General features: G+C 48.6%; 9 protein-coding genes and 2 pseudogenes across 9 annotated transcripts, besides 15 other annotated features; all 11 read right to left on the bottom strand.

Annotated features, from left to right (window-relative positions):
• The first annotated feature begins 348 nt into the window (after nt 1-348).
• Nucleotides 349-388: a microsatellite.
• Nucleotides 389-396: 8 nt separating this feature from the next.
• Nucleotides 397-422: a microsatellite.
• Nucleotides 423-459: 37 nt separating this feature from the next.
• TraAM80_04846 (uncharacterized protein) lies at nt 460-1,233 on the bottom strand (the record flags this gene model as incomplete). The annotated part of the gene is made up of 1 exon (XM_029381756.1): nt 460-1,233. One exon carries the CDS (start codon nt 1,231-1,233, stop codon nt 460-462), a length of 774 nt encoding a protein of 257 aa, XP_029238492.1.
• A 449-nt stretch (nt 1,234-1,682) lies between these two features.
• Nucleotides 1,683-1,699: a microsatellite.
• Nucleotides 1,700-1,770: 71 nt separating this feature from the next.
• TraAM80_04847 (uncharacterized protein) lies at nt 1,771-2,625 on the bottom strand (the record flags this gene model as incomplete). The annotated part of the gene is made up of 1 exon (XM_029381757.1): nt 1,771-2,625. The coding sequence occupies one exon, from the start codon at nt 2,623-2,625 to the stop codon at nt 1,771-1,773; it is 855 nt and encodes a 284-aa protein (XP_029238493.1).
• A 502-nt stretch (nt 2,626-3,127) lies between these two features.
• Nucleotides 3,128-5,638, bottom strand: TraAM80_04848 (uncharacterized protein; the record flags this gene model as incomplete). Its single annotated transcript, XM_029381758.1, has 1 exon — nt 3,128-5,638. The coding sequence occupies one exon, from the start codon at nt 5,636-5,638 to the stop codon at nt 3,128-3,130; it is 2,511 nt and encodes an 836-aa protein (XP_029238494.1).
• A 131-nt stretch (nt 5,639-5,769) lies between these two features.
• Nucleotides 5,770-5,786: a microsatellite.
• Nucleotides 5,787-6,081: 295 nt separating this feature from the next.
• Nucleotides 6,082-6,437, bottom strand: TraAM80_04849 (hypothetical protein; annotated as a pseudogene).
• Nucleotides 6,438-7,725: 1,288 nt separating this feature from the next.
• Nucleotides 7,726-7,757: a microsatellite.
• Nucleotides 7,758-8,658: 901 nt separating this feature from the next.
• TraAM80_04850 (uncharacterized protein) lies at nt 8,659-11,202 on the bottom strand (the record flags this gene model as incomplete). Its single annotated transcript, XM_029381759.1, has 1 exon — nt 8,659-11,202. The coding sequence occupies one exon, from the start codon at nt 11,200-11,202 to the stop codon at nt 8,659-8,661; it is 2,544 nt and encodes an 847-aa protein (XP_029238495.1).
• A 599-nt stretch (nt 11,203-11,801) lies between these two features.
• Nucleotides 11,802-11,821: a microsatellite.
• Nucleotides 11,822-11,921: 100 nt separating this feature from the next.
• Nucleotides 11,922-11,942: a microsatellite.
• A 23-nt stretch (nt 11,943-11,965) lies between these two features.
• Nucleotides 11,966-11,984: a microsatellite.
• Nucleotides 11,985-12,063: 79 nt separating this feature from the next.
• On the bottom strand, nt 12,064-12,366 carry TraAM80_04851 (uncharacterized protein; the record flags this gene model as incomplete). Its single annotated transcript, XM_029381760.1, has 1 exon — nt 12,064-12,366. One exon carries the CDS (start codon nt 12,364-12,366, stop codon nt 12,064-12,066), a length of 303 nt encoding a protein of 100 aa, XP_029238496.1.
• A 248-nt stretch (nt 12,367-12,614) lies between these two features.
• Nucleotides 12,615-12,640: a microsatellite.
• A 374-nt stretch (nt 12,641-13,014) lies between these two features.
• On the bottom strand, nt 13,015-16,215 carry TraAM80_04852 (uncharacterized protein; the record flags this gene model as incomplete). Its single annotated transcript, XM_029381761.1, has 1 exon — nt 13,015-16,215. One exon carries the CDS (start codon nt 16,213-16,215, stop codon nt 13,015-13,017), a length of 3,201 nt encoding a protein of 1,066 aa, XP_029238497.1.
• Nucleotides 16,216-16,411: 196 nt separating this feature from the next.
• Nucleotides 16,412-16,449: a sequence feature (A-rich).
• Nucleotides 16,450-16,755: 306 nt separating this feature from the next.
• TraAM80_04853 (4-nitrophenylphosphatase) lies at nt 16,756-17,343 on the bottom strand (the record flags this gene model as incomplete). Its single annotated transcript, XM_029381762.1, has 1 exon — nt 16,756-17,343. The coding sequence occupies one exon, from the start codon at nt 17,341-17,343 to the stop codon at nt 16,756-16,758; it is 588 nt and encodes a 195-aa protein (XP_029238498.1).
• A 291-nt stretch (nt 17,344-17,634) lies between these two features.
• Nucleotides 17,635-18,738, bottom strand: TraAM80_04854 (uncharacterized protein; the record flags this gene model as incomplete). The annotated part of the gene is made up of 1 exon (XM_029381763.1): nt 17,635-18,738. The coding sequence occupies one exon, from the start codon at nt 18,736-18,738 to the stop codon at nt 17,635-17,637; it is 1,104 nt and encodes a 367-aa protein (XP_029238499.1).
• A 730-nt stretch (nt 18,739-19,468) lies between these two features.
• Nucleotides 19,469-19,502: a microsatellite.
• A 256-nt stretch (nt 19,503-19,758) lies between these two features.
• Nucleotides 19,759-19,801: a sequence feature (A-rich).
• A 225-nt stretch (nt 19,802-20,026) lies between these two features.
• Nucleotides 20,027-20,064: a microsatellite.
• A 286-nt stretch (nt 20,065-20,350) lies between these two features.
• Nucleotides 20,351-20,377: a sequence feature (A-rich).
• A 39-nt stretch (nt 20,378-20,416) lies between these two features.
• On the bottom strand, nt 20,417-22,690 carry TraAM80_04855 (uncharacterized protein; the record flags this gene model as incomplete). The annotated part of the gene is made up of 1 exon (XM_029381764.1): nt 20,417-22,690. One exon carries the CDS (start codon nt 22,688-22,690, stop codon nt 20,417-20,419), a length of 2,274 nt encoding a protein of 757 aa, XP_029238500.1.
• A 30-nt stretch (nt 22,691-22,720) lies between these two features.
• Nucleotides 22,721-22,740: a microsatellite.
• Nucleotides 22,741-22,904: 164 nt separating this feature from the next.
• On the bottom strand, nt 22,905-23,189 carry TraAM80_04856 (hypothetical protein; annotated as a pseudogene).
• Nucleotides 23,190-23,760: the final 571 nt, after the last annotated feature.

The following is a 23,760-nucleotide window of genomic DNA, read 5'->3' on the forward strand; positions in this document are numbered from 1 at the left end:
ACAGATGGGGGATGTCGATGTTGTTGTCTGTAGTACATAATGAGGCAGCCGGGCTAATAAGGCGAAGCGGCCGTCAAAAATAAAAAAGATACCGCAACAAAGAGAAAATCTAACAAAAAGAAAAGGAGAGGATGGTGGCGGCGCCCTAAAGAATGCCAACAGCGCCAAGAGAAGAACAAAAAAAAAAATCTTCCCTTGTTGCTCTGAGTTACTTTTTAGTTAGAAATTATCAGTTGTTCCGACGGCAAAAAGACACAAGAACGGGGAAACAGAAGCATTTAACTCTATCAGACAGGCATGCAAGCGTCACTTCAACAGAGCACATGTCTCTCTGCTCCCAGCATACCCATATATATATATATATATATATATCTTGTATAGGTAGATAGGGTGAGTCAAACACACACACACACACACACACATAAAGAGAGTCATGGAAACTTCATCACCCGCGAGTCCTTATGATTCTGCGGCATTCCATCGAAAGATGGACGCCTTCACACGCCTATTCACCCCTGTCAGATACGGTCGGAATGTGTAAAAGGTGTACATCATAAACGGGAAACGAAAAAACTCCAGCATTTCATTGATCACGAACGCAAATCCAAAGTCCACGTATTTGCCCCAGGCTTCCACACGCTTGTAAAACCACTCCTTGTCCACGTAACCTCCGAGGAAAACAAACATGTATTCGTACGCTGTTTCCTTCTTGAGAATACCTGTTGCAAATCCCACATACAGTGCAACAAGACAACCCAGATAGACGGAAATGTAGAGCAAAGTAAATCCCAACCCTTGTCGCTTAAAAAAAGTAATACCCTTTCGCCAGCGCCGTACATTATAGTCCCGCATCCGGTCCATCTCGGAGTCAAAGACATGATCTGTCTCCTCTGCAATACGCACAAATCGATCCTTTCGTGCCTTTGAGTTTCGCAAAAGCTTCTCCTTCGTTGGATTAACAGCAGTTGCCTGCGCATCAGTCTCACTCATGTAATCCTTTGTGCTCTTTGTAATCCATGGAGCCGATATTGCACGGTCCTTCTTGTTAATTCCACGCAGTGTAGCAGAAGTTTGTTCATACTGCACGCCTCGCACGGCAATAAGAAATGCGCCATGGCAGAAGCCGCAACTACTGGTAAGAGACACAGCACGTTGTGAAACAGGCAAACGAAGTGCCGTTGTAGAAGGGCTGGAAGAATTCCTCTTCCTCCATAGGCGTTGAACACGAATCATTCTCGATTTCTCACTCCTCAACCCCTCTTCCACTGCCAGTGTATGTGAAGACTATGATTTCGTAATGTCTACTGTTTCTGTCCCTCCACGCAATATTTAGATATCGATAGCACGATAGTTGCCGCAGTAACGCCACGTAAAAGCCACACTACTCCTTGACTGCCGTCGTCCTCTCTTGACTCTTCCTGTGTGTTAAGGCTGGTTGTGTCTTTCTGTAGCCACCACAAGAGGGTCGGAGAGAGTACAAGTTCAAGCCTCCTCTCGGTGTGCTGTCTCTTTGCACTCCAAAGACATCAATCAACAAGAAAAATGGCGCCACCTAAGAAGGCAACGAGAAATAAACAAAGAAGGTAATACACTAACATGGCAAAAAAAGGTGAAAAAAAAACTTTCTTCTTTACAGACAGCGGAATACTTTTGCTCCTTCACCCACCCCCTCACCCCCCCACCTCTCTCTCTCTCTCTCATTCGCCCCCTTTCGGGGAGGGGAGGACTGAGTGGCGCCTATCATGCGTTGGGTGGTGTGCGGTTCGAGCCTCAGAACCGCTGCGGTGATGGCATCACCTCTCCAACGGTCTCCAACTCCGCCCCCTCCGCCGCAGCGTCATCAAATGACGGCTTTGCTGCCCTTATCTTGGCCGCCCACTCCTTGCCTTTAAAGAAGAGCGCTGCAGTGGACTCGGCAGTCCGAGTTGCGCAAAGCAGCTGCTCCACCTGCTCCTCCTCCTCAGCAGCGGCGATGGTGGACGCATCATCATCCTCGACGTCATCCTCATGATTTTCCCCTTCGTGGTGACCGCCCTCCGCATCAAGAAGTGCACCTGACCCACCAGCGACGGCTAATCCATCATCATCAACCTCGCAAATGAGAATGTCATTGTTGTGGCTTACAAGCCCTTCCTCCTCTCCGCCTGCATCATCACAGTTAACATCGAGGCCATCATCGTCACTGTCGTAAATATCACCACTTACAAGGGCCCTGTCGGCCGCGCTACACTCACCCTGGGGGTGTGGCTCGACAAGGGTGGCATTCATGACACTTTCCAGACTAAAGTCGCCCATCCCCTCAGCAGTACTGCTGCTGTAGTCGCCCACCCACTCAAAAAAAGCCTCTTCAATGATGTGCCGGCTGCTCGTGAGACTCGCCTTACCACGTTGTGGCACACTGGCGTCGTCCTCATCATCGTTATCATGATCTCCTTCCATGCGACCAAACATGTCTTCCACAGTGGCGCGCGGCACCTGCACGTCTGCGGCCGCGCAATCGCACCATAGCGTCGTTGTTTTCGATGGCAATTTTGTTTCTGACGTTGTTCTCGTGGCAGTGCGGTAATGACTGTGACACAGAGCGACGGTGAGTGATGTGTGGACAAAGAGAGCACGGCGCAACATCATCGCTACTGCCGCAGGGACTGCCCTCTATATCGTTGTTCTGTATGTATCTACCACCCGATTCCCCTTGGACTCCACACACGGCGATGCGCACACTTTTCACCAAGTCCGTTTCACCCGAACAAGTCAAAAAAAAAAAAAGTAATAAACAATCAAAGCAAACCAACAATAACAACTGAGCTTTCAAATCAAAAATGAGTAAGCCAGTTTTCCTCGTGTCATTACACAACATTTGGTTATTATTATTACTATTTCCTTGTCAGACGCAGGTACTCTTTTCATCGCGCCTAAAAATAGGTATTCACTCATTTATACTCACCCATACCCATACAAACACGCGTTCTATCCCACTCTAGTCTTTGTGCCCGTTTCCGGTGCAAAAAAATAATACACAAATCAACAAACAACATCAAAAACCCAGAAAAAAAAAGTTATTAACCATAAAAACGATACCACCCAGAAGGGCAAAGCGCACCCTTCTGGGTGTGTAAAGAGAAAATGTCTACAATGGCATGACGGGGGCGTGCAACATCCTTACTGTGTTGGAAAGAACCATGGCACGCGTGAATTCCTCCGTTGCTATGCCATCAAGTTCCAGTAGGTTTTCATACCCTCGGTTCCAGTCGGCATGCAACGCCTCGCGGCACCCACACTCCTCTGCCCTTAATGTGCTTAAGGTGCAGGCGACACAAACTGGTTCAAGTACCTCAGTTGCTGCTTGAACCCCTTGTGGAACTCGGCCTGCTGAACTGCCATTCCCCTCACTCTTCAAAGACAAGCATCTCCGCATAGCCTTCGACCTGGTAATGTGATCAAACAGCGTCGAATGAGATAAACAGAGTGAACACGCACTGAAGTTAACGTCGTCATCGCTGCACCATGAACACCAACGATGAACGTTCCCCTCCGCATCGCGGCTGCTGAAGCTGCTTTGTGTGTCACTCAACGTCATGTTTTCTGTGCCAGTAAGCAAAGACGTATGCTGCACATTTCGAAGTAGTTGAAGGTCCATCCAGTGCTCCGACGCAGCAAACTCAATGCCGTTTCGCTCGCTTTGCTCTTCAAGAAGTAATTCTTGTCGCTCTCCCATTAACTCCATTCCCCAAAATACAGAAGTGTACTTTGGCTGCGCCTCCCGCTCCAACCTTGCCCGCTCATGTCTCTCCTGCTCAAGAAGAGCTGCGATCGCCGCCTCCGCTGCAGTACAAATACCGTCACAAAAGGCGCCGCGTATGGCGTCGCGTTCGCGCTGCTCACCTCCCGAACGAAATCGGCGGTGCAACGATGGTGGCAACTTACTCGGGGACAAAACGCTGGAGTCCGTTCCACCTTCAGGGCATAAAAAGAAATTGCCGCAAATGTAGATTCTCCTTGACTCCTCCTCACGCACGACATTCTCCATCTGCAATGCAATGGCGTCAACTACATGTTGCGAGAGCCAAAAATAGGTCTTGCGCTCCTCCAACTGCATCATGCCGTATTCCTCCTGTTGCAAGACTTCAGCTCGCGCTTTCTGCTCCTCATAAAAAAGGCCCGCTTGCGCCCTCTCCAGTCGCTCATTCTCGACATCTGAAAGTGCCTTCACCGCACTCTCGTCAAACCACTGTAACGGATCATCGGACCCAACCTCTTCAAAGGTCACAAGGTTGAATGATTCGCCGCTTGCAGCGTTCCGGCACTGCCCTAACATCGACGCCCTCCCTTTACGGTCGCCCACTTCCTCTTCCTCATCCGTGCCGTACGCCGGAGCCAGAGCATCTTCCTCAAGTCTCTCAAAGAGGAAACGACCAGTGCTGACAGAAAGAAAAGCATCCGATGAAATTGTGCTGAGAGCCCCACCCCGGACACTCTCCTCTAGCGACTCACAGTAAGCATTTGGGCTTTGCAATAACCCCATTTTTTGCGGGGGGGTTTTGTTATTCTGCCACATTTTGTTCGTCACAGTTTCATCCAACTTTAGCTTTTCCCGGCCAGTTCTTCGATGTTCATCATTCCAAAAATTACTTCTGACGGGGGAAGAAGCCTTCGGCAAGGCGCCATGCAGTCCATCCTTTGCAGCGAGTACAAAACGCCGTCGACAACCCTCTTCCACAATTGTGATAAGGCTACGCGCGGCCCTCTCCTCGTCTGAAAGCATACAATGATGATCCACAGTCATGTCTCTGTTTTCCCATCGGCTATTATCCTCCCTCTGCCTCGGTAATAAGTATCCCGCCACCCGCGTGGAAGTTTCCCTCCCTATGATGGTATACTTTGGGGTTTCGTTGACCTCCGAAGCGTCAAAGATACTTGACGACTTCAGCTGTGGAACAGGAAACTCCAGACTGTTGAGAGAAGCCGTCGGCCTTTCCTGACGTTCCTGCTGCTCAAAACGATAAAGCAGTGACGCCGCCTCCTGCTCGAGGCTTTTCCTGTTCTCCGCCTCTCGAACGTGCAACAAGACCAAAAACTCCACCAGTGCGCCAATGTCACTGCAACGTCTGGAGATCTTCCAGTCAGCAAGGTCCTCGCCGAGAGAGTGCGTATGCGTCAGCGATGCCCAGCATTTCATTGTCCGCGCTAGTTGATAAGCACGATCCGCGGCACGATTGCCACAGCTCACCTTCGTGCCGATTGTGTGACAAAAATGTCTCAATGGGGGTGATGCGAAGCGGGGCTGTTCCCATAGTCTCGGCGCCATATGAAGTGCAGAACTCTGAAAGGGGTTTGGAGTTGAGTGCACCAAGAAAAGTTTATTCAGGGCAAGGGACACCTCTGTGTGACACAGTCTCGCATGCTGTGGGTAAGAAGATGGTGAGTGCACGAGTCCAGACGTCTGCGGGCCCCTTCCCCAGGATAGGGCACAGTGCAAGCTTCCGGTGTGAGGTTCTGCCCCTACACACCTTGGCGTGTCATTCAAAGTACATGGCGAGATGGTTTTGTACACGTTGGGCAAGCACACCTGACGTCGTTGGTATAACTGCTGCGGTGGTTGTCGCTGCTCCACAGTTGTTGCCGCCGTCGACGAAACCATTTCACTGGCCAAGGAAAAGAAAAGTCTGGGGAAGATTCCGTCCGCTGCTGTTCCGCGCAATTGCTCCCGCTCTCAACCCTTTTCCTACTGCATCTGTTTGGATTAATCACAATTAGAAACAACAAAAGCAAATATATATATATATATACGGGCCGCACCTGCAAAAAGTTGGACCACACAACGAGAGAGCCTTGCCCACGCAATCATCCACCTCCACACATAGCTAGACATGTATACATATTTGTACGTGCAAGCACGCAAACATTTGTCTCAATGTTATATGCTGGGCAATTCGACTTTGGGTGAAATAAACTTAAAAAAAAAAACGAAGAGCCACCGCGGCAGCTGCAACCCCACCTTGACTAGTAATAGTGCCGGTGGTAGTAAACGAAGCGCACCGGCTGCCCTCCCTTCCCGCTCTCCAGTACTCAACCCCCCCCTAAAAAAAAAAGATAAGCAAAGACAGAAGTGAAAATAAACTAAGACCCAAGCGTATACAAAGGAGAGAAAATGTGTGCGGGAAGGAAAGAAGATGTAAAAAAAAAAAAGGAAAAACAACGAAAACACCTACAGAAGAAGAAAAGAAAAAAAATGTGTGTCAACGGTCTACAGTAAAAGAGAGAAAAAGTGATGTTGTATACATGGACGTATGGAACGAAGAATAAAAGCTTGTGCCACATTCAAAAGCATCACATACGTAAGTGTCTCTCCTTGTTGTTGCCTCCACTCCCTCCCGCTTCTCCCATATCTGTGTTTTTTTTTAATTTACTAAACTGGCACGTCAAGAAAAAAAAAAAAATGGTCGCAAAAAAAAAAGTTCAGTTTGTTGGGAAGCAAGGAGATAAGGCCATGAGTGCTGCAGTGTGACGACAGACCGTAAAAACAGTTGTAAATGGTGGTGGCAAGCACCTTGTCAACTGACGTGAGCACAAGCCATGATTCCGCCCTCCCCCTCCCCCCGTCCCCTTCATTTTTTTTTTGCTTGTATGTTTGCATTGCATTCTCCATCCGCATCCCGTTTTATGCACGGGTTCTACGAAACACCTCTCTGCATACTCTATCTCTCTCTCCCTCGTCCGTCATCGCATCCAAATGGGAAAAAAAAAGGAAATGAAAAAAAGATTAGTAAATAGAAAAAAGTGCACCCCAGCACACACACGCACATGCAATTCGTTGAAGATGTACGCGTCTATGCAGGGCGTATGAAGACAGCGGAAAGCAGTGGGGTGTGACAAAACCACAAAATCCAACTAATAAACAATCAAACGAAGGTAGGCTCACACACGAATGCTAAAACAGAGAGAAACTTCAATCACTTTAACGGCATTTGGATATCGAAGCATCCGCCATATGCAGACCCACCTTCAGTTTGATTCTTCATACGTGGGAGCGTGCAGGCGATGTGAGCCGATTGCACTGGCGTTGAAGACACACACCCTTATAAATGTAGAAGCAAAGATACTAGAGAGTAGTGAGGCAGCATTCATTCATTCATTCAAAAAAAAAAACTGCTTGCTTTCATGAGCATACTCCAGTCAGAATCCCCGTTGTACATCGTTGTTTTTTTTTTTTTGTCTCCCACATCTCTCTCTCTCTCTTTCGCATTGTGTGAACAGCTTTACTCACCTTCCCTACAATCCGTTCAAGTAAACGCCCATCACAGACCTGCCCTGCGGCGCTGGGCTAAAATTAAAAGCTCGTGCAGAGAAAGACTGGTGTGAGTGGGTCCACAGCAAACGCGAGGAAACAACAAAAACGGGAGAAACAAGTTGCGACCCAAATCCGAGCCCAACAACAACACACAACCAGCGTGGTGACCAAACCACGCGCAAGGGGTGGAGGGGTGGAGAATGGAAACGACAGGGCACACACAAGCAGGACAAAGCACCCACAAAAATACTAAACACACGAATTTGCTACACATAAGTGCAACCTGCATGCGCGTGTTGTTGGGGCAGCAGGGGTCCCCCCACAAAGACGCTCCGGTGCGCCACAAACACAACGTACCCTGCCAGTCCCACTCACCCCTCGTCATCATTTCGCACTCGTTCGTTTCACTTTTTTTTCTTTTAGCTTCCTTCGGGGCATTCATTTTATTTTATTTTTTCTTTCATTTTCACACAAACAGGGGAGGGAAGTGTGTGGTGTATATGACTCCGCTCTCGCGTTAATTCGCCGCAACTCATTCCGCTCACTCATCTTCATCTTCGCACGTTATCATACGCTGCGGCCGGTGCCTCTGTTTTTCATATGCCGCAAATAGCAGGAAAATAAAATAAAAAAAAGCACGTAAAAAAAAAAATAGTAAAAGAAGTCCTCTACCATATCCGATGACAAAACAACAACAACTCCGAGGCCTTTCATCTGTAGTCATCCATGTCAAACCTGATGTGTGTATACCCGCCTCTTTATAAAGCAATGCAACTCTATTGCTTTACCTCCCTCTGACAACCGCTCTCTGTACGTGCAAAGAAAACGGCACACAAGTAGATGCGTCTCCGTGCATAAACACTGGCATGAGAGAGGTTGGAGGTGAGCCGCAAAACCAGGAAAAAAAAACCAACTCATGAGTACACATGCGTGTATGTGCAGAGCAAAAAAAATACACAAACTAAAACAGTGTGCCAAAGAGAGTTGAGCCAGACATACGCATACAGATGCAGGAAGGCAAAAACAACAGCAAAACTAGTAATAATACCACGGACTTGTTCATACCATATTTCCATGCAAAAACATGTGGAAGTGCGCATATGTGTGTTTCCACAGGCACATGTTTCACGCACTTCTGCGGTTTCGCTTCCCCCCATACACCTATCAATTGAGAAAAAAAAGTAGACGAGATGGCCATTGTCGTTCCTAGTCACGATCGCTTTCTTTACTATTATTATTCTTTTTTTTAAAAAGTTATAATTATTTCTGCCTCACTTATTCCATGTGGTGTGCTCTTCATTCAGAACAGAGGTGCACCCAATGCGCTCCAAGAAAGCCGTATGGCACAGAACTGGAGAGCAGACGTGTTTTCAGCGAAAGTCACATTGAGCGCCACGATCTGGCAACCTGGCTTTAAAATCCCGCCATATGCGCAACTTCAGTTCGCTTCCAGCTGTGGAAAGCAACGAACCATCAGGAGAAAGTGCCATGTACAGCGAGGCAACTTTTAGACCGACAACTCCGCCTAATCGTTCCAACGTTGCGCCGCCATCTTTCAATTGAAACAGTTGCAGCAACTTCCCTCCTTCTGTAGACTCAGAATGGAGAGGGCGCATGTGTGGCAACGCCAGTGGTGTCTCTGTCGCCTCTACGCCATAAAGCAAACGACTTGCCTGTGCCGAGGCACTTCCCAATGCAATACCGCCTGCACACTTACCATTGATGCGGTGATGGGTTTGCTGCGAAAAAGCAATGGGGTGGTGTTGGGCAACGTATGAGACGTGAGGAAGGGCTTCTTCTTCACCGGAGGAGTCAGAAAAACCCCAGTCGTTGAAGTTTTCCAAGCGGTCGCCATTGACATCATAAGCGTTCACGTTAGCGTTGCCATGTGTGGCGGGTGCAGGCCCACGTTCCTCCAGATGGCGCACATATCCCACTTCGCTGCCGGGGATATCGACAGAAACAATGATCTCTTCAGACGTTTCACTGCTCACAATAGCCAAAATTGGGGCTGACAGGCAATATGTCGCCTTGTGGCTACGACTGCCAACACAGTAAGCAGAAAGAACAGACCCATCACGGCCACCACCGTAAATAAGAATGGAGTGCAGGAAGTCAAAGTTACTGCCACTACTGGGACTATGGTGTGCCTCCGCCGCATAATCATTTAAAGAGTTAAACGGAAGTGCCCACCAGCAGAAGGCACGAACAGGTTTTGAAGCCCCAGAAAAAACAACTCGGCACCTCGTCCGATTTCCTGGGCCCATACTATTCGTTTGGTAAACAAAGAGACTATCAGTTGTTCCAACGGCAATGTGCTCCCCATCAGGCGTGACTTCCAGCTTGTATATGGGGGCCCCAACAGCCACAGAATAGTCAGCCTGAAACAACGTGTAGGAAAACAAATCCCGCTCAACTTCAGTACAAGAATACCAAACAACAGATCCATCACGAAGGTTACGAACAGTTAAAGTCCCATCCATGCAACCTGAGTACAAACCATGTCCTACAACATGTACGGTGCTAACGTGAGACATGGAACCCTTAAAGAAGGTCTGATTTCTTTTCCCCGCAATGGTGCCGAATGGCGTGGACTGAACTCCATTAGACACAATGGAATCACCATCACCTACATGATATTTTAACACTACAATAGTCCCATCACTCATACCAACCGCCAAGTAGAGGTCACCCTCCTCAGTGGGTCGCCTGGAAGAGGAGACGGCGGTCACAAGGATAAATTCAGTTGAAGTTCTATAAAGAAGATGCGTTCCTCCAGACTCCTGCCAGAGATACACACTTTGTTGCAACGCAACGATGGCACCCATATAACCCAAGCTTAATGGACTGAAATTTGGGCGGCCCTGATAATCGCACAAGGATAATCCTTCAGCGGCAAGAACTCGATAGCATTTTTCAAGTTTTCGATGCGGTGTCACGTGTTGTGAATACAACACACTCCTTCGTGAAACTGGACTCGCACTCTGTGAAACTGTAGCATTACCTATATGCGCCCCCGGAGTTGGTGTGTGTAACAAGTGGTTTTCATTTCTTACAGGAGTACGAAGTTGCGGTGAAGCAGCAGAATGAAGCATTGTATTGCGCCCTGGATGGGGGCTTGTGGCAACGGCATTGATAACCTCACTGCCCCTAGACCCGTACCCAAGGGATGCAACTCCAGCGCCGTTGAGGATAGGCGTTGTCCGGTGAGTATCACCACCCTGAGTACAGCTATAGGGGCTGCTGCTTCTGCAGCCCCCCTCAATACCAAATGATCGACTCTCCTGATTCCGCATGCCACAGTTCTTCGACACTTTCAGCGGGGTCACACAGCCGTCCCAACTTTCAAGTTGCACGGTTGATGCAGGCGTCAGTAAAGAAATGGCTGATGTGGCTCTATGGTGCGACGGAAAGCGTAGTCCAACGCCCCCAACGCGGTTTTTTACGGGCGTCGAGGGTGGCGTACGAAATCCATCGTGTGGCTCCTCTTCTGCATCTGTCAGAAGGTCCGCGTTGCGCATTGATGGTTGCGGGCCCTCACACGGCTCCGTCATTATCTCCCCTCTGCTCACATAACTGGGTGGAAGTAATTGGTTCCCGCCCCCATCCACCTCCGGGCGCGTGAAATTGGGCGCATGCTCGTTGGTTTCAAACAGCATGAGACCGCCTCCATCAAGTCCCATTTGAGATTCAAGCGTCTTGCGGTAACGAGCCTCTGCTTCGCAGCCTGCTGAGTGCGTGCACGCGTTATAGGGGTTGTGAAGGAACTTCTTGGAGTCAACAATCCCAATAAAGCGATCCTCCTCCGTCTGTGGTTGTTTGAAGATTGTGTCAGCGGGCAATCCATTTGTCCAATCATCTGTTAAGTGGTAGCACGAGGATGGGAACAAGCTAGCCACCGTATTTTTTCGCATTGGCAGAATCACCGAATACAGCGCGCGTCACAACCACAATTGCAGCAACGTCCGCGTTACGCTGCAGAGTCTGTACAGAAGAAAAATAAAAACAAAATAAATAGTCTCAACACCACTAACCCTCACAAGAAGGCAATGGATGGGTTGTGTAAGGTTGTTTAAAATGCCAAAACAATCAATCCAACAACTTGTCCTTATAATATTCTTCGCAGCACAGGGTGTACTCCTAATGATTATACCTCCAACCGTACTTGTTGTTTTCGGGATTTGTTTGCTGAGACGTACTCACCTTTGCACTCTATATATGTTATGTATTCTTTATCGTACGCCCTTCGCCAACACTTGTTCTATGGGAATTTGTGCAGCGAGATGTAAGTAGCGCTGCCGCACGAAAAGGATGTCCCTCGGAGCTCCACAAAAAGAAAAAGACACACCAAGCAAAAAAATTATACTATAAGGGACAACCGAAAGAAAGAGAAAGAAGAAGAGCACACCTGCGCACCCACACACATACAGAGTCAGAGTCAACGAAAGAGGAAGACAAAAAGTAAGAGGGTACACTGATGTATGGATACACCTTACAAGAGAGAGCACACAATTATATATATATATATATGTAGAAGAGAGATGACAACGTTAGAAGAAAATGCTTTTCCCCCACTTTTGACGTTGTACAAATTCGCACGCAAGACACTACAACAGCTGCGCCCTTTTCACACAGAGAGAGAAAGAGAGAGAGAAAAGCAGAAAAGTAACATGGTAGTTTTTTTTTTTTTTTGTTTCCGTTGCGTGTGTACTTTTGTTTCTTATTTGCCGCTCTGCCCCCACACAAGCGACTCTCGCTGCACTCCACGGTGCTGCCTAAGTTGCGAAGTGCCCTGGCTGCCACTTCCCTGTGAAGGGCGGAAGGACGAAAAGCGAACTTGTTGCTGGAACCGCCAGCATCACCGCCACGTACCACACAACCAACAGAAGACCCCCTGCGAGGCCCAATCGCAAGGAGGCAGTAGTGTACCACGCGATTGTACTATTTGCACCAGCATGGTGGCGGAACAAAAGCCAGTTGGCGAACCATAGCCATGGGAGACCAATAAATCCTGCGCGGAAGTACCACTTACAAACGCGCTCCGCCTGCGCCACAGTGAGTGGCCCCCTAGTAAACATAGGCGGCAGAAGCAGTGGCCCTAGCTCTTTCCACCTGTAGCTTCCCCAACTAAGGCAGTCCCACCACGTCAACAGAACACGAAAGGAAAGGTAACGCGTCGGTCAGCTATGGAATTTAGATAAAAGAGGGGAAATTTCTCGCAGTATGATCGTACCCCAAACAGGTGTCGTGCATACACGCTGAAGTACAGCGTAAGAGACAGAGAAAAAAAAAAGGCACATACAGAGAAACACACATATAGCAATGTTCTCTCTCTCTCTCTCTCCCCTGTCTTTGTCGTTCCGTTGTGTCACCACAATTATTCCCTTCTTTTCCTTTTCTGAGTCAAAGCAGGACAACATCGATGTCAACAACACAGACAAGTACGTCGCGCAACTACAATACAGGGGAATGGCCAAAAAAAAAAACACAAGGAGGTGAATGAAATTGTTCGTGTCTGTGTGTGAGCCTCCTTGTACACCACTGCACTGCTTCTTTACGTTTGTGGGAAGAATAAAAAGCCAGAAAGACCAAACAAGGCAGCGTCACGAGTGACCTTCACAGCAAGCCTGCAACGACCTTCGAAGGAAACAAAAAAGCAAACAAAAACAAATAAGGGGAGAGGAAATGCAAACCCTATAAATCCCAAAGAGAGAGACAATCCACTTCTACTCCGACGCTGGCGCCGCTGACAAGGATATACATGGAAAACGCATCCGCAAGAAGCGTTCATTCGATGCCTTCTGTGTTTCGCCCCCCCTGGGTATCCGCTGAGCCATTGTGAGTGCCTTTTGTTGGCGTTGTCGCTCAGCACCTTTAAGACGTGCCAGCACCGTGACCGTGCCATCTGAAGGTGTCGCTTTCCTCGCCTCTCCCTCAACCCGCCGCGCAGACAGGGATTCGATTTTCAGTAAATCTTTCTCCTCTTTGTTTGGTTGAACTATTAGCGGATGGGCTAGCCGAGCTGTGGGGGATGCAGACGAAAAACATGGTGGAAGCTCGCACCGTCCCTGTTGCTGTAAAGGAAAAAAATTTGATGCCTTCTTGTCAACTGAATAAGTTAGTACAGGGGGTGGCGTCACCTTCGACACGGTCCTGAGTGGTGTAACGGGAACAAGTGAAGCACAATTCATAGCTGGTTCTCTTCTTTCGGGTTCAGGTAACGGTGGGTGCATCAAAATTGTCGACAAGTGTACATTGCGTTGTCGCTCCAGTTTCTGCTGAGGCCCTTGGTTTTTCATCGTTATTGCCACTCTGCGCGTTGGACTCTTCTCGGCATCTGCCTCCTCCTCCACAAGAAAAAAAGCCTTCTGTTCTGTATCCCAGAACACATACATAGGTCCCTGTCTCTCGCCTAACGGGCGGCCTAACTGCACTCCACGATAATACTCAATCACAGTACCATGAAACGGTACTACACGATGTGGACCTCTTCTACCTGCTGCTCTTGATTTTGCAGCATCATCTCCTTGTCCTCCAGCTGTTCCTACTCTATTAAAAGCATCGGTACGCTGATCATATTTCACGTTGGCAATAGGAATAACCTCATCCTTGAAAATGACATAACCAGCTTCATTAGAACATAGTGTTGCACACAAATCGTCCGCGTCCCGCGCATTCACGGGAAGAGGCACATACACCACCTCGCTCTCCTGCATCTCATCTGTAGGATCACACAGATACGGCGAAAAGGCAAGGTTTTTCGTAAAGAATGCCCGTTCAGAGTCCAAAACAGCCCCGGAAAGACCCAAGTCACGCAAAAGTTTATCGATCTTCCGTGTCAACAAATCCACCGTTTGCTCGTGTGAAGCAGCCTCGCGAAGTATTCTATATAGCTCCTTCCCCCTCCTCCCCATACGTGCTGCCTCGGCAAGTTGATGCAACCTACTGCGATGGCGAGCACGATGGGCAATACGCTGCATACGGAGCTGAACAAGAGTTTTAAGTTTATCTTCCCGAGAAAGTGATCGAAGGGCAGTGCTGTCTTCTTCGTGTTCAATTCCGTTTTTGGAACCACCTGTGAATGCAGAAAGGTTGTCCAAGTCGTTACCCAGGACGGTTGGCAACATGTCAATTGTCGTACCTCCTTGACGCCGGCGAGATGCCTCCTCCCACCTCCGCATTGCTGCCGCCTGCAGTTCAGCAAAAGCTGCCCTTGCGCGCAATGTCACAGGGTTGTTTTCCCAAAAGTTAATGTGCTCTTGGCGTTGTTGTAGCAGTTGCTGCATCACCATTTCTTCCATCGTCCTACCCTCTGATTGCTCTGGGCCCACCTCCGCCAACGCACCCGTCAAGGCCGTGACAGTGAAGTAGTCCATCACCACACGTCGCCGGTATGGATCGTACTTTGCGACCAATGCACCATTCGACATATCATTCGCCGTCCCTTCATCACTTGACAAGGCAACTGCAAGACGACTCACCTCTTCCGCATAGGTCCCAAAGAATCCCAATAAAATTTCAACTTGCGACTCAATGGACCTCATCGCATTCTGCAATTCCGTCATGTCCTTAAAATGCTGCTCCTGTAACTTTTGAACGCCCTGATGAATTTCAGTCAAATCCATCAGGAACACTTCCCTCATCAAATCCATCGAGGAGATGTTTGGACGTGAACTGGACGTTGATAATCCCCCACGGTTTATTGGGTGTTTCCAAGCAGCGCTGCCAGCGCGCTCCCATGCTTCCATCAGTCGCTGTCGCATGAGCTGAAAGCCAGCTTCCTGCTGCCCCCTGGGACTCTTCAATGCGAACTTCTTTACAGACAATGTGGCCATCTCGGACTCGAACGACGATTCGCTTCCTCGTCTTTGACTGCTATTCAGCTGCTGGATGTACCGTTCATAATCAAAAATAGCGTCCACGCTGTCATCGCCCATAAACGGCACGGTCTGCGTTCCCACCGTCTGGACATTACGAGATTTCGTATCCAGGTTTCTTTTCACTGCCGAGGCATGTATTTTTTTACTATTTGAGTTTGACTTCACAGACACTTTTGGTGTATCTGCCGTCATATCAGCGTTTACTACAGTTGATGTTGTTGTGGCGAGTGTTGGTGGGGGTTGTAGCAACTCCGCAAATAGTGTTGCCGGGTTTCCCGACACTGGTTTGACGGTTGTGGTCGGTACTGCGGTAGCCCCCTTGGATGTCACAAGCGACAATGTAATATCGTGTCCCGTCTCATTCGCCACAACGCTCTGAGCGTCGGGGAAGGTTACGACATCACAGACCACAAGCGATGCGGAAACGTCCGCGGTATCTTCCGAGAGTGACATATTCTGCGACTGTGGTAACGCAGCCAGCGCGTCCCCCAAATCAGGCCCCTGGCTACCAGGGACAACGGAAAATGCGCTGCGTGACTGACTCTCTTGTATGTGTGAGTACGGTTGTGCGCTCTGCGCCCGGCGACCATGTGTCCGCCGCCGCCACAGAGCTTCCTGCAACTTGTACCGCAGCACGAGGACCTCACGGAAATAGCAACGCAACATAAGCTGGTGCGCCTTACGAAAGCGCTCAAGGACCTCCTCCAACTCACTGCATCGTCTTTCGCTCTTGCACAGTTCCATCTCAAGATCTCTCGTGCGCTGTTGCAACGCTGCAGACCGCTTCTCCTCCAAAACGAGTTCAACGCCGGGGAGAACGTTTCGGAGTGTATCGTCAACAACTTTTTGTACCACGGCTGCACAAACGTCCTCTGCGGATTCGCAGTAACCTGGCGCGAGAGTTCCCATATAATCCTGGATGCGGTAAACAAGGCGCTGCAGACGTCGTTGCACATCCGCACGGACTTGTGGATGAACATTGTGAAACACCAGGAGGCTGTTCACCTCCCGCACCGTACTCTCAATACATAACTGAAATTTTCCCATCGTCACGCAGTGAATAGCACCGTAATGTCCTCGTGAATGTCGCTGACAGTTGTTATCTGTATGTCTCTCTTCCCTTAACCTGACTAAGCTCTTTCACACATACCCTCTTTGCAGTGACTTTAAATAAAACAACAACAAAAAGGTGGAGGGAGAGTGAGAGAACAGTAGCCGCGTAGGGGGCAGGCAGCCAAAGCTGAGACACAGACAAAAAATAAAAAAGAGAAAAAGAGAAAGGCATCCGTAAAGGTACGCAAAAATAATAGCACACCTCATCGTCAAAAAAAAAAAACCCTGATGTAGTAATGGTCAAAGTAGTTAACTTAGCAGGCCTCTCTTAGTGTGGGTAAAGCGTGAATCCTTCAACATCGACATTGTGATTGGGTGGAGAAAACAAAAGTAAGCAAAAAAAAAACATCACATAGGATTCAGTTTTTACTCTCGGTACTTACACATGTGTGAGGAAAACTCCTTTGTGACATATTCCTCCGTCCCTGAGTTTTCCTCGCTCGTCACCTGCTCGCTGCAGGAAGTGTGGCACAGTTACAAGGCACACTTCTTTTGCTTTTCCCGCCACTGTTGTATTCCCCGCTGAAACACGCCCGCCAGCATGCCTCTCGGGCAGTGCACACTCGTCACGCCAATCGAGGAGACGTTCGCAACGTTGTTCGTTTGGTTGTCAAAAAATATGAATTGCGAAAAGTCACTTTTAATGCTTGGATCCCTCTCCTGTAGCTTGCGCAGAATCGTGCGATGGTGGCTTGCCTTGTTTGCGGCGTAAATCTCTACAAGGTCCCCAAACAGTGTGAGCATCGGCACCTCTTTTCCAGAGCTGTCGGTAAACTGAAAGAGGTGCAGGAGCTCCATTGCCCAGCGGGGCTCATCGCATGTAGATGAAATTGCCAGAGACGTGGAGCTCCATTTCGGATCGGTAGAAAGTTTCTGCAGCAGCTCCCGTGTCTCCCCAAGAAAGCGTACTTTAGTCCCGGCCCTATCAATGGCTGTGTTTGGGTCTTTGGGGTCCACCTTAAACGGCGCCCCACCACCACCCCACAATTCATACATCTCCGGAGCCCATAGCGTTCCGTCTAGGTCAAAAACAATCACACGCGGCACACTTTCGTCAGTCATCCGTCTTTCTTGTCCCCTCCACTAATAAGAGAAAGCGGGAGGAAAAGAGGTGCATGTGTGGGCATATGTACACACAAGGCCATGTAAAGGCAGGCAAACAGGGGGGAGGTGCGAGCTAGGAAGGACCAATCCTGGTCACTGTCAAGTCCAAAGGAAGATACCAGCGGGCACAACCACCACAATAGCGCATAGCTGGTAAACGTCAAAGAAAGGAAAGGAGGGAGAAAACACACACATGCAAAGAGCATTCTCCACTACCCACTGCAAACTCCCCCCCCCCCCCCCTCAATATCACACGTTTAGTTGTGTGAAAAAAAATCCAAACGCACCGTAATGCACCTCAAGCGCCGCCATGAGTTCTTCCTCAGCACCTCTGTACTCGTCGATAATGTCACTCACTGAACACACTTTTTCGGGATTATAAATGCCGTAGAAATGTTCCAAACGCTTCCGCAAAGGACGACAGGCCGCCGTACCCATCAAAAAAATGTCGTGGTGACGCTCCCACGGCGTGCTGCCATTGATGTGGGCCTTTCCCGACACATCCTCGCCAAAACAGCGCCATCGCTCTTGTTGTTGGAGGCACTGCTGCTCCAATTCCACGAGATTATTCTCCAGTTTGCGCAGCGTCTCGTCGCGGCCCGCCTTGTATTGCTCCAAGGAGTGCACAAGCGATTCTACAGACCCCACAATACGACGGTGTTCCGCCTGCACCTGACCAAACTTTTCTGTTATCTGTCTTATGTGCCCTTGCTGCTGCGCCACACACCGCTGCCACTGCTGCAGCATGTCATTGCTGTGCTGCAGGGTCGTCACAAGTTGTGTATTCTGCTCTTGCAGACGCAACGCCATACGCCGCAACTCATCGTTTGCCGCCTCTGCCTGCAGCAGTCGAGCCTCCAGCGCCTCATCCTCCGCGTCCTCTCTTTGTTGAAGCTCCTCTCGCTTAATCCGGTCGTGGAAGACAGAGGCCTTTAAAAGTTCCACCTCGCTTAGCCCCTGCTGCGTGTCTTGGGTTAACCGTCTCGCCGTCTTTGCAAGTTCCTGCACAGAGATTCTTTCCGCGTTCCCCGCGATAATGGAGGCACGCTGAATGACAGCGCTTTGCAGCTTTTCCTGCAAGGCACGTATCTCGCGTTGCAGCTGTTGTTGCTCACTTCGCGTCGTCATCGTCTCGGTGCGCATGTCGCGCAGTTGGGACTCGACGCTACTCGTCAACTCATCCCGCTCCACCCGACAGTCGCGTAGTGTTGTGTTTAACTTCGCCATAACTTTTTCGATCAGGAAGGACGGCGTGGCGTGCGCCTCAGGTTGTAGCCCATCGCCACCCATTCCTACCGCGTCACCGCTGACATGAGACTTTCTGACTTGCGGCGATTTAATCGCCACTGACATGTTGTGCAGCAAAATACCAAAATATCACCTGTGTGATTGAGATCTTCCCCTCCTCACGTTTTTTTGTGTGTTTTCTTTTTTGTTCTCCTTTAGCAATGCAGGTATGCGTCTGCTTGTGACTGGCAAGGGAAACCTACAAGCAGCAGTAGGAGGAGGCACCCACGAGGGTGAGTGCCTCAAATAATAGAAGCAACAAAAACGAAAAGAGGAAAAACTGTAAAAGGCAGGCGGGCACGCGCAGAGAAGGAGGACAAAAAAAAACGGCAAAAAGGGAGGGATAATGTAGTTAGGTGAAGAAGAAAAATCTTTATAAACGAGGTGTCACCGTCTGTTGCAACAGATTCACGTTTTCTTCTCGCTTCTGTGTGCCTCTCTGTTTTTTTTTGTTTGTTTTACTTCTTCGCTCTGAACGTGTGCCTGTGCTCCCGCGCCAGTGTATGAATTGCGGCGGTCCCATGCAACACAAGACAACACATACCGTCAGTTCAGCTCAGTAACGCCATCCCGTAGTGGCCCCAATTAAATAACCTACAGAAAAACAAGGGAAGAAACGACATTAAACAGCAACAAATGAAAAAGGCAAGAGGAGTCAGGAACCTTCCATAAAAGCTAAACAAAGAGTCATCGGGGCGCACATAAAGAGAGTGAGAAGGGAAGGGGAGTGGTGGATGTATGAATACATAAAAATAATTTATCCCACTCCACCCGCCCCACACCTTCCCTATTAGGTCTTTCCTTTCATTTATTTTCCTTTACGTCTTCCTCCCACACCCCACGCACCCAATGACTCACCTACCTGCCCGTCTGCCGCCATGAAGAGAGGGGGAAAAAAAGAAAACGTATCCCTCTCTTTCTTTCGTTTTTTTTTCTATGTTTGTATTCGCCCCCCTCCCCCCTCTCTCATGTTGTTGCCGTCGCCGTTGACTTTGTTCTTGTTTTTTGCAAGTGGACGACCCATTCAGTTGCGAGTGCCCCGCCAACCACTTAAGTGGAGGTGCGTCCAAAACAGCCATTAAATTTTAAAAATAAAAAATAAAAGCATGGAAATAGAAAAAAACAACAACACAAGCCAACATATGCGCGGTTACACTTGTCCGCAGCTCTTCTTTACGCCTTTAACTCCCGGTTTTCCCCCCGCCAATGGGCGGGAAAACTACAACAAACAGCAGGTTGTGTATGTGTGTTCTTCACATGTAAGGGCAGATGTGACCTTTTTAAACACACACACATACGTGGATTCACATCGCTTTCATTATCACACACTCCTTTTTCCTGAAAATGCACAGACATATATATATATATATACATATATACAATATATATATAATCACTGATCACTACGTTGATAACACTATCTTCGTGTATCGTTCCTTTCCATTCACATCAACCCCTTCTGTTGCCGCATCATGTGTGCGTTTGCGTATATATATATACAGAAGCATAAACATGGGAATTGAAAATCAGCGGACATGTGGCGTGTTTGCAGACACATTATAAACAAAGACAAATATTCTAGCCTCTTCGTGGCATTACATCAGCTGCTCCTTAATGTACACTATATATATATATATCCACCAGATTGTCCTTTAAACCTTGTATTTGTCTCTTGTTTAGCAAAGAACAAAAAAAAAAGAAAAGACTTCTTTCCCACCTTCTCGTTTTCTCTCTCTTCCTCCATCTATACAAAGCTCCAGAAGCGGACGTAGCCGTCCTGTGATGCGGTTACAACACACCGAGAAGCGCTTGTAACTCTCACACCTCGCGAAAGTCCCTCCCAGGCCTGTGGATAGCCCCCAAAAACCTCCCTTAGATTGCGCACATCCCAAAGGTACAAACTTTCGCCAACGCTTGCTGCCAAATGCAGATCATCAACGTGAAGCCCAGTCACATAATTCTTCAGTTTCAGCGTGTGTCTCAAGCTTGCCGTTGGCAAGTCGCCCATAGCGGGCTTTCCTGTAGGGCGAGGAGGAGCGCGGTAGTCCCAGGAAAGAATGGTGCCATCAAAGGATCCGGTGAAAAACTGGTTGGCGTCTCGAACTGTTACTGCCGGTAGTTTACATGAGTGTTCCTTAAAGGAAGTCACAATAGATCCAGAGAAGGCGTCCACAGCTGTTAGAGATCCATCGCTGCCTCCCACTAATACAGTAGGCTCTTCAGGAATGCAGTCCATTACTTGTGCGTTGGATGAGATATTCAGACGTTGTACCTCTTTCTTTTTAGAGCAAAGAATCAAGCTGTGGCTGAGTCCGCCAACGAGTAGCGGTGAAGCCGAGTCGCCATGCAAGTAGGTTAGACAATATACATCGGTACCCAGAGATACTGATGAACTCGGTGAAAGTGCCGCCCCGTCGGCGTCCCCTGTCTCAAAGGTCCATTCAACGGCATTACCGTCCTCACAGCCCGTAGCAAATTCATACTTCCCCTTAAAGCTTATGTCCCAGATGGCGCTCTCATGTGTGTGGGCCTGGATAAGGGAATTACCAAGCTCATCCAAAAAATATATATTGCCCATGGAAGAACCCACGGCAAAGCGTCCTTCAACACCAGCGGAGACCACACAAAGGAACTTATCCCCTGGAACACCAGTAGAGGCGGAACAAAGGGCAACAGTACCATTATTATGAAGTGGGCGCTCTCGAGTCGCAACCACCACCTCACGTGGAGCAATATCCACCACATCCACAGAGGAGTTTATGCGTACACTGCGCCTTTTCGCAGGAATCCCCAGGAGTCGTCCTGACGTAGTTAAGACACTTAGGTCAGGACTTTTTCGTGTACACCACGACCCTGCAGTTACAAGGCGATTACGTGATATGGACGCTGCCATCGAAAGTTCTGACCCTGACTCTGACAGGCAACTTTGAATCCTTGTGGCCTCTGCTCGCTTAAATAGAAATTTCGGAAAGTGTGGATGTGGCTCCATGCAGATAATAACGCGGGCATTGGGACTAATTCCCTCAAAGTTACGGCTTTCAACCTCCTTCAGGAGCTCCTCAAGAACGCGGCAAGTAGCAATGGACTTGTGCGCATTTACAAGAACAAACCACGCCCCCTCATACATGGCAGTCTTGAATTGCTTGGCAAACGCTTCTGGCCTAGGTCTTAGACGCAACTTTACTCCAAGATCGATTGTAACGATGGGCATATTCAGCGCAATGGCTACTAGTTCAATCTCAGCGATCGGGTTTACGTCATGGCAGACGCAAATAACACATCCACCAATAGGCACTACTTCCACAGCTCGCATGATGCGCCGCCGTACCGTTCCTTCTGAAGGTTGTTTTGAGTATGCGTAGAAGTAGTCATCTCTGAGTAGGGGTGTAGTTATTGTTTCAAACTCCGGTAGATCAGGAGCGTCACTTTTACTGCTGTATTCAGTTGTGTTCATGCTGTTGTTTGGAACAATTTCCATGTTATCCGGCGTGGAACCGCTAAAGGAAATAATCGAGGTGGTATCCACTTCCGCCTCATTCTTGGCTGCTGAACAAGTCCCAGTGTGATTAGAGTCCAAAAAAGATGTCATCTTTGGTGACTTTGATGGGGATGTTAGGAATTGAGTCTGTTGAAGCATCACTAGAGAAGCATCCTCGTTGGCCAGTTCAGTCAGCACCGCCTCGCCTAAGGGTTGTCGGGGGAGGCCGCTGATATCACTACTATCAGGGAATATACTATCTTCGATTTTCACCTGCTGCGCTGATTCGTTGACCCTCTCGTACTTTGTCGAGACTTTCCGGGCCAAATCCACAGAAGGCAGCACCTCCCGTAGCTCACCCCTGTCCGTGGCAGTCTGCCCCTCCACCTCCACGATGCGATAGCCAATACCTAATTCATTCGCAATGCCCTCCTCGGTCCCGTTCAGGTGCGACTCAACATGGCGCTCGGGTGAAAGAGCAATGCTGCGCAAAACTTCATTCGTCGCTGCCTCTATGGAATTTTGATGCTCACGCGACATATGACTGCTTCAAAAGGTGTGTGTGTGTATGAGAGAGAGAGAGAGAGAGATTTTTTTTGGTTTTTGGAAAGTGTGTACCTCCCGGCCCTACGCTGCTCGTAGCAGTCCGCTTCCCTCGGTCTCACTGCTGTGTGCGTATGAGTGTGTGCACCCCCCTTTGTTGCCTCCTCTAGCTCCAACTGTTGGAGTGGTGCACTGGTTTCAATCAATTGCTACGGCTTTGTTTTCCTATTTCCTCTAACCTGCGCGTTGTGGAAGGCTGTGCCCAGCAAAAGTAGCCGAAAAATGGAACGAAAGCGAAAGCACAAAACAAAAGCAAGAAATATTCCAACACAAAGACGATGAAAAACAAACACGCACACACGCATGAACTGATGAAAAAAAGGGGCGAAGGAATTCCTGCGCACCCACTCCCACCGTCACTCTGCATCGACACCTGCGCACGCACACACATAAGAAAAAAGAAAAACAAAAATATGAGAGGAGGAGGTATTCGCATGTATGCATATATCTGCAAGCACATGAATGTATCTAGCTGTTGTATCTAAAGTCTCTTCGAAAGTGAAAATAAGAAGCAGATCCACCTCCACTTATATAAACTGTCCATTGACGAACAAGAAAAAATACTTATTTCTTCAAAATCAGAGAAGTTGAAAGTAAAAATACAAACAACAATGGAAAAGGTCCAAAGTGGCAAGGTGCGCCATCACCTGGGCCGCCCCGCATCTAACGTAAGAAACACAACAAGTAAACCAAAATATAATAATGATAATAATGAGGTAGGAGAGTCGTAGAGCATACACCAGAAACAGCAGCAAACACCAATAGCAGCAGATGACCAACAGAAAGTGATGAAGAAATGGGTTAATATGCAACGCCTTCATCCCAAAATTCCCCTCTGCCCCGCACACGCCTCCCCCTCCACACACACATGCACCTCAAGCCCACTGCAGGCATACTCTCAATTCCCTTGTTACAGCTGCGTCATTGAACGGGTGTGAAGATAAAAAAGCAGCAAAAAGAAGGGGAAAAAAAAAGCAAATGGCAAACAGGAACCAAAGGACAAGAAA

This window comes from Trypanosoma rangeli (genome assembly GCF_003719475.1).
Source record: "Trypanosoma rangeli strain AM80 chromosome Unknown Tra_15.4_contig_00148, whole genome shotgun sequence".
In the NCBI taxonomy this organism is placed as follows: Eukaryota; Euglenozoa; class Kinetoplastea; order Trypanosomatida; family Trypanosomatidae; genus Trypanosoma; species Trypanosoma rangeli.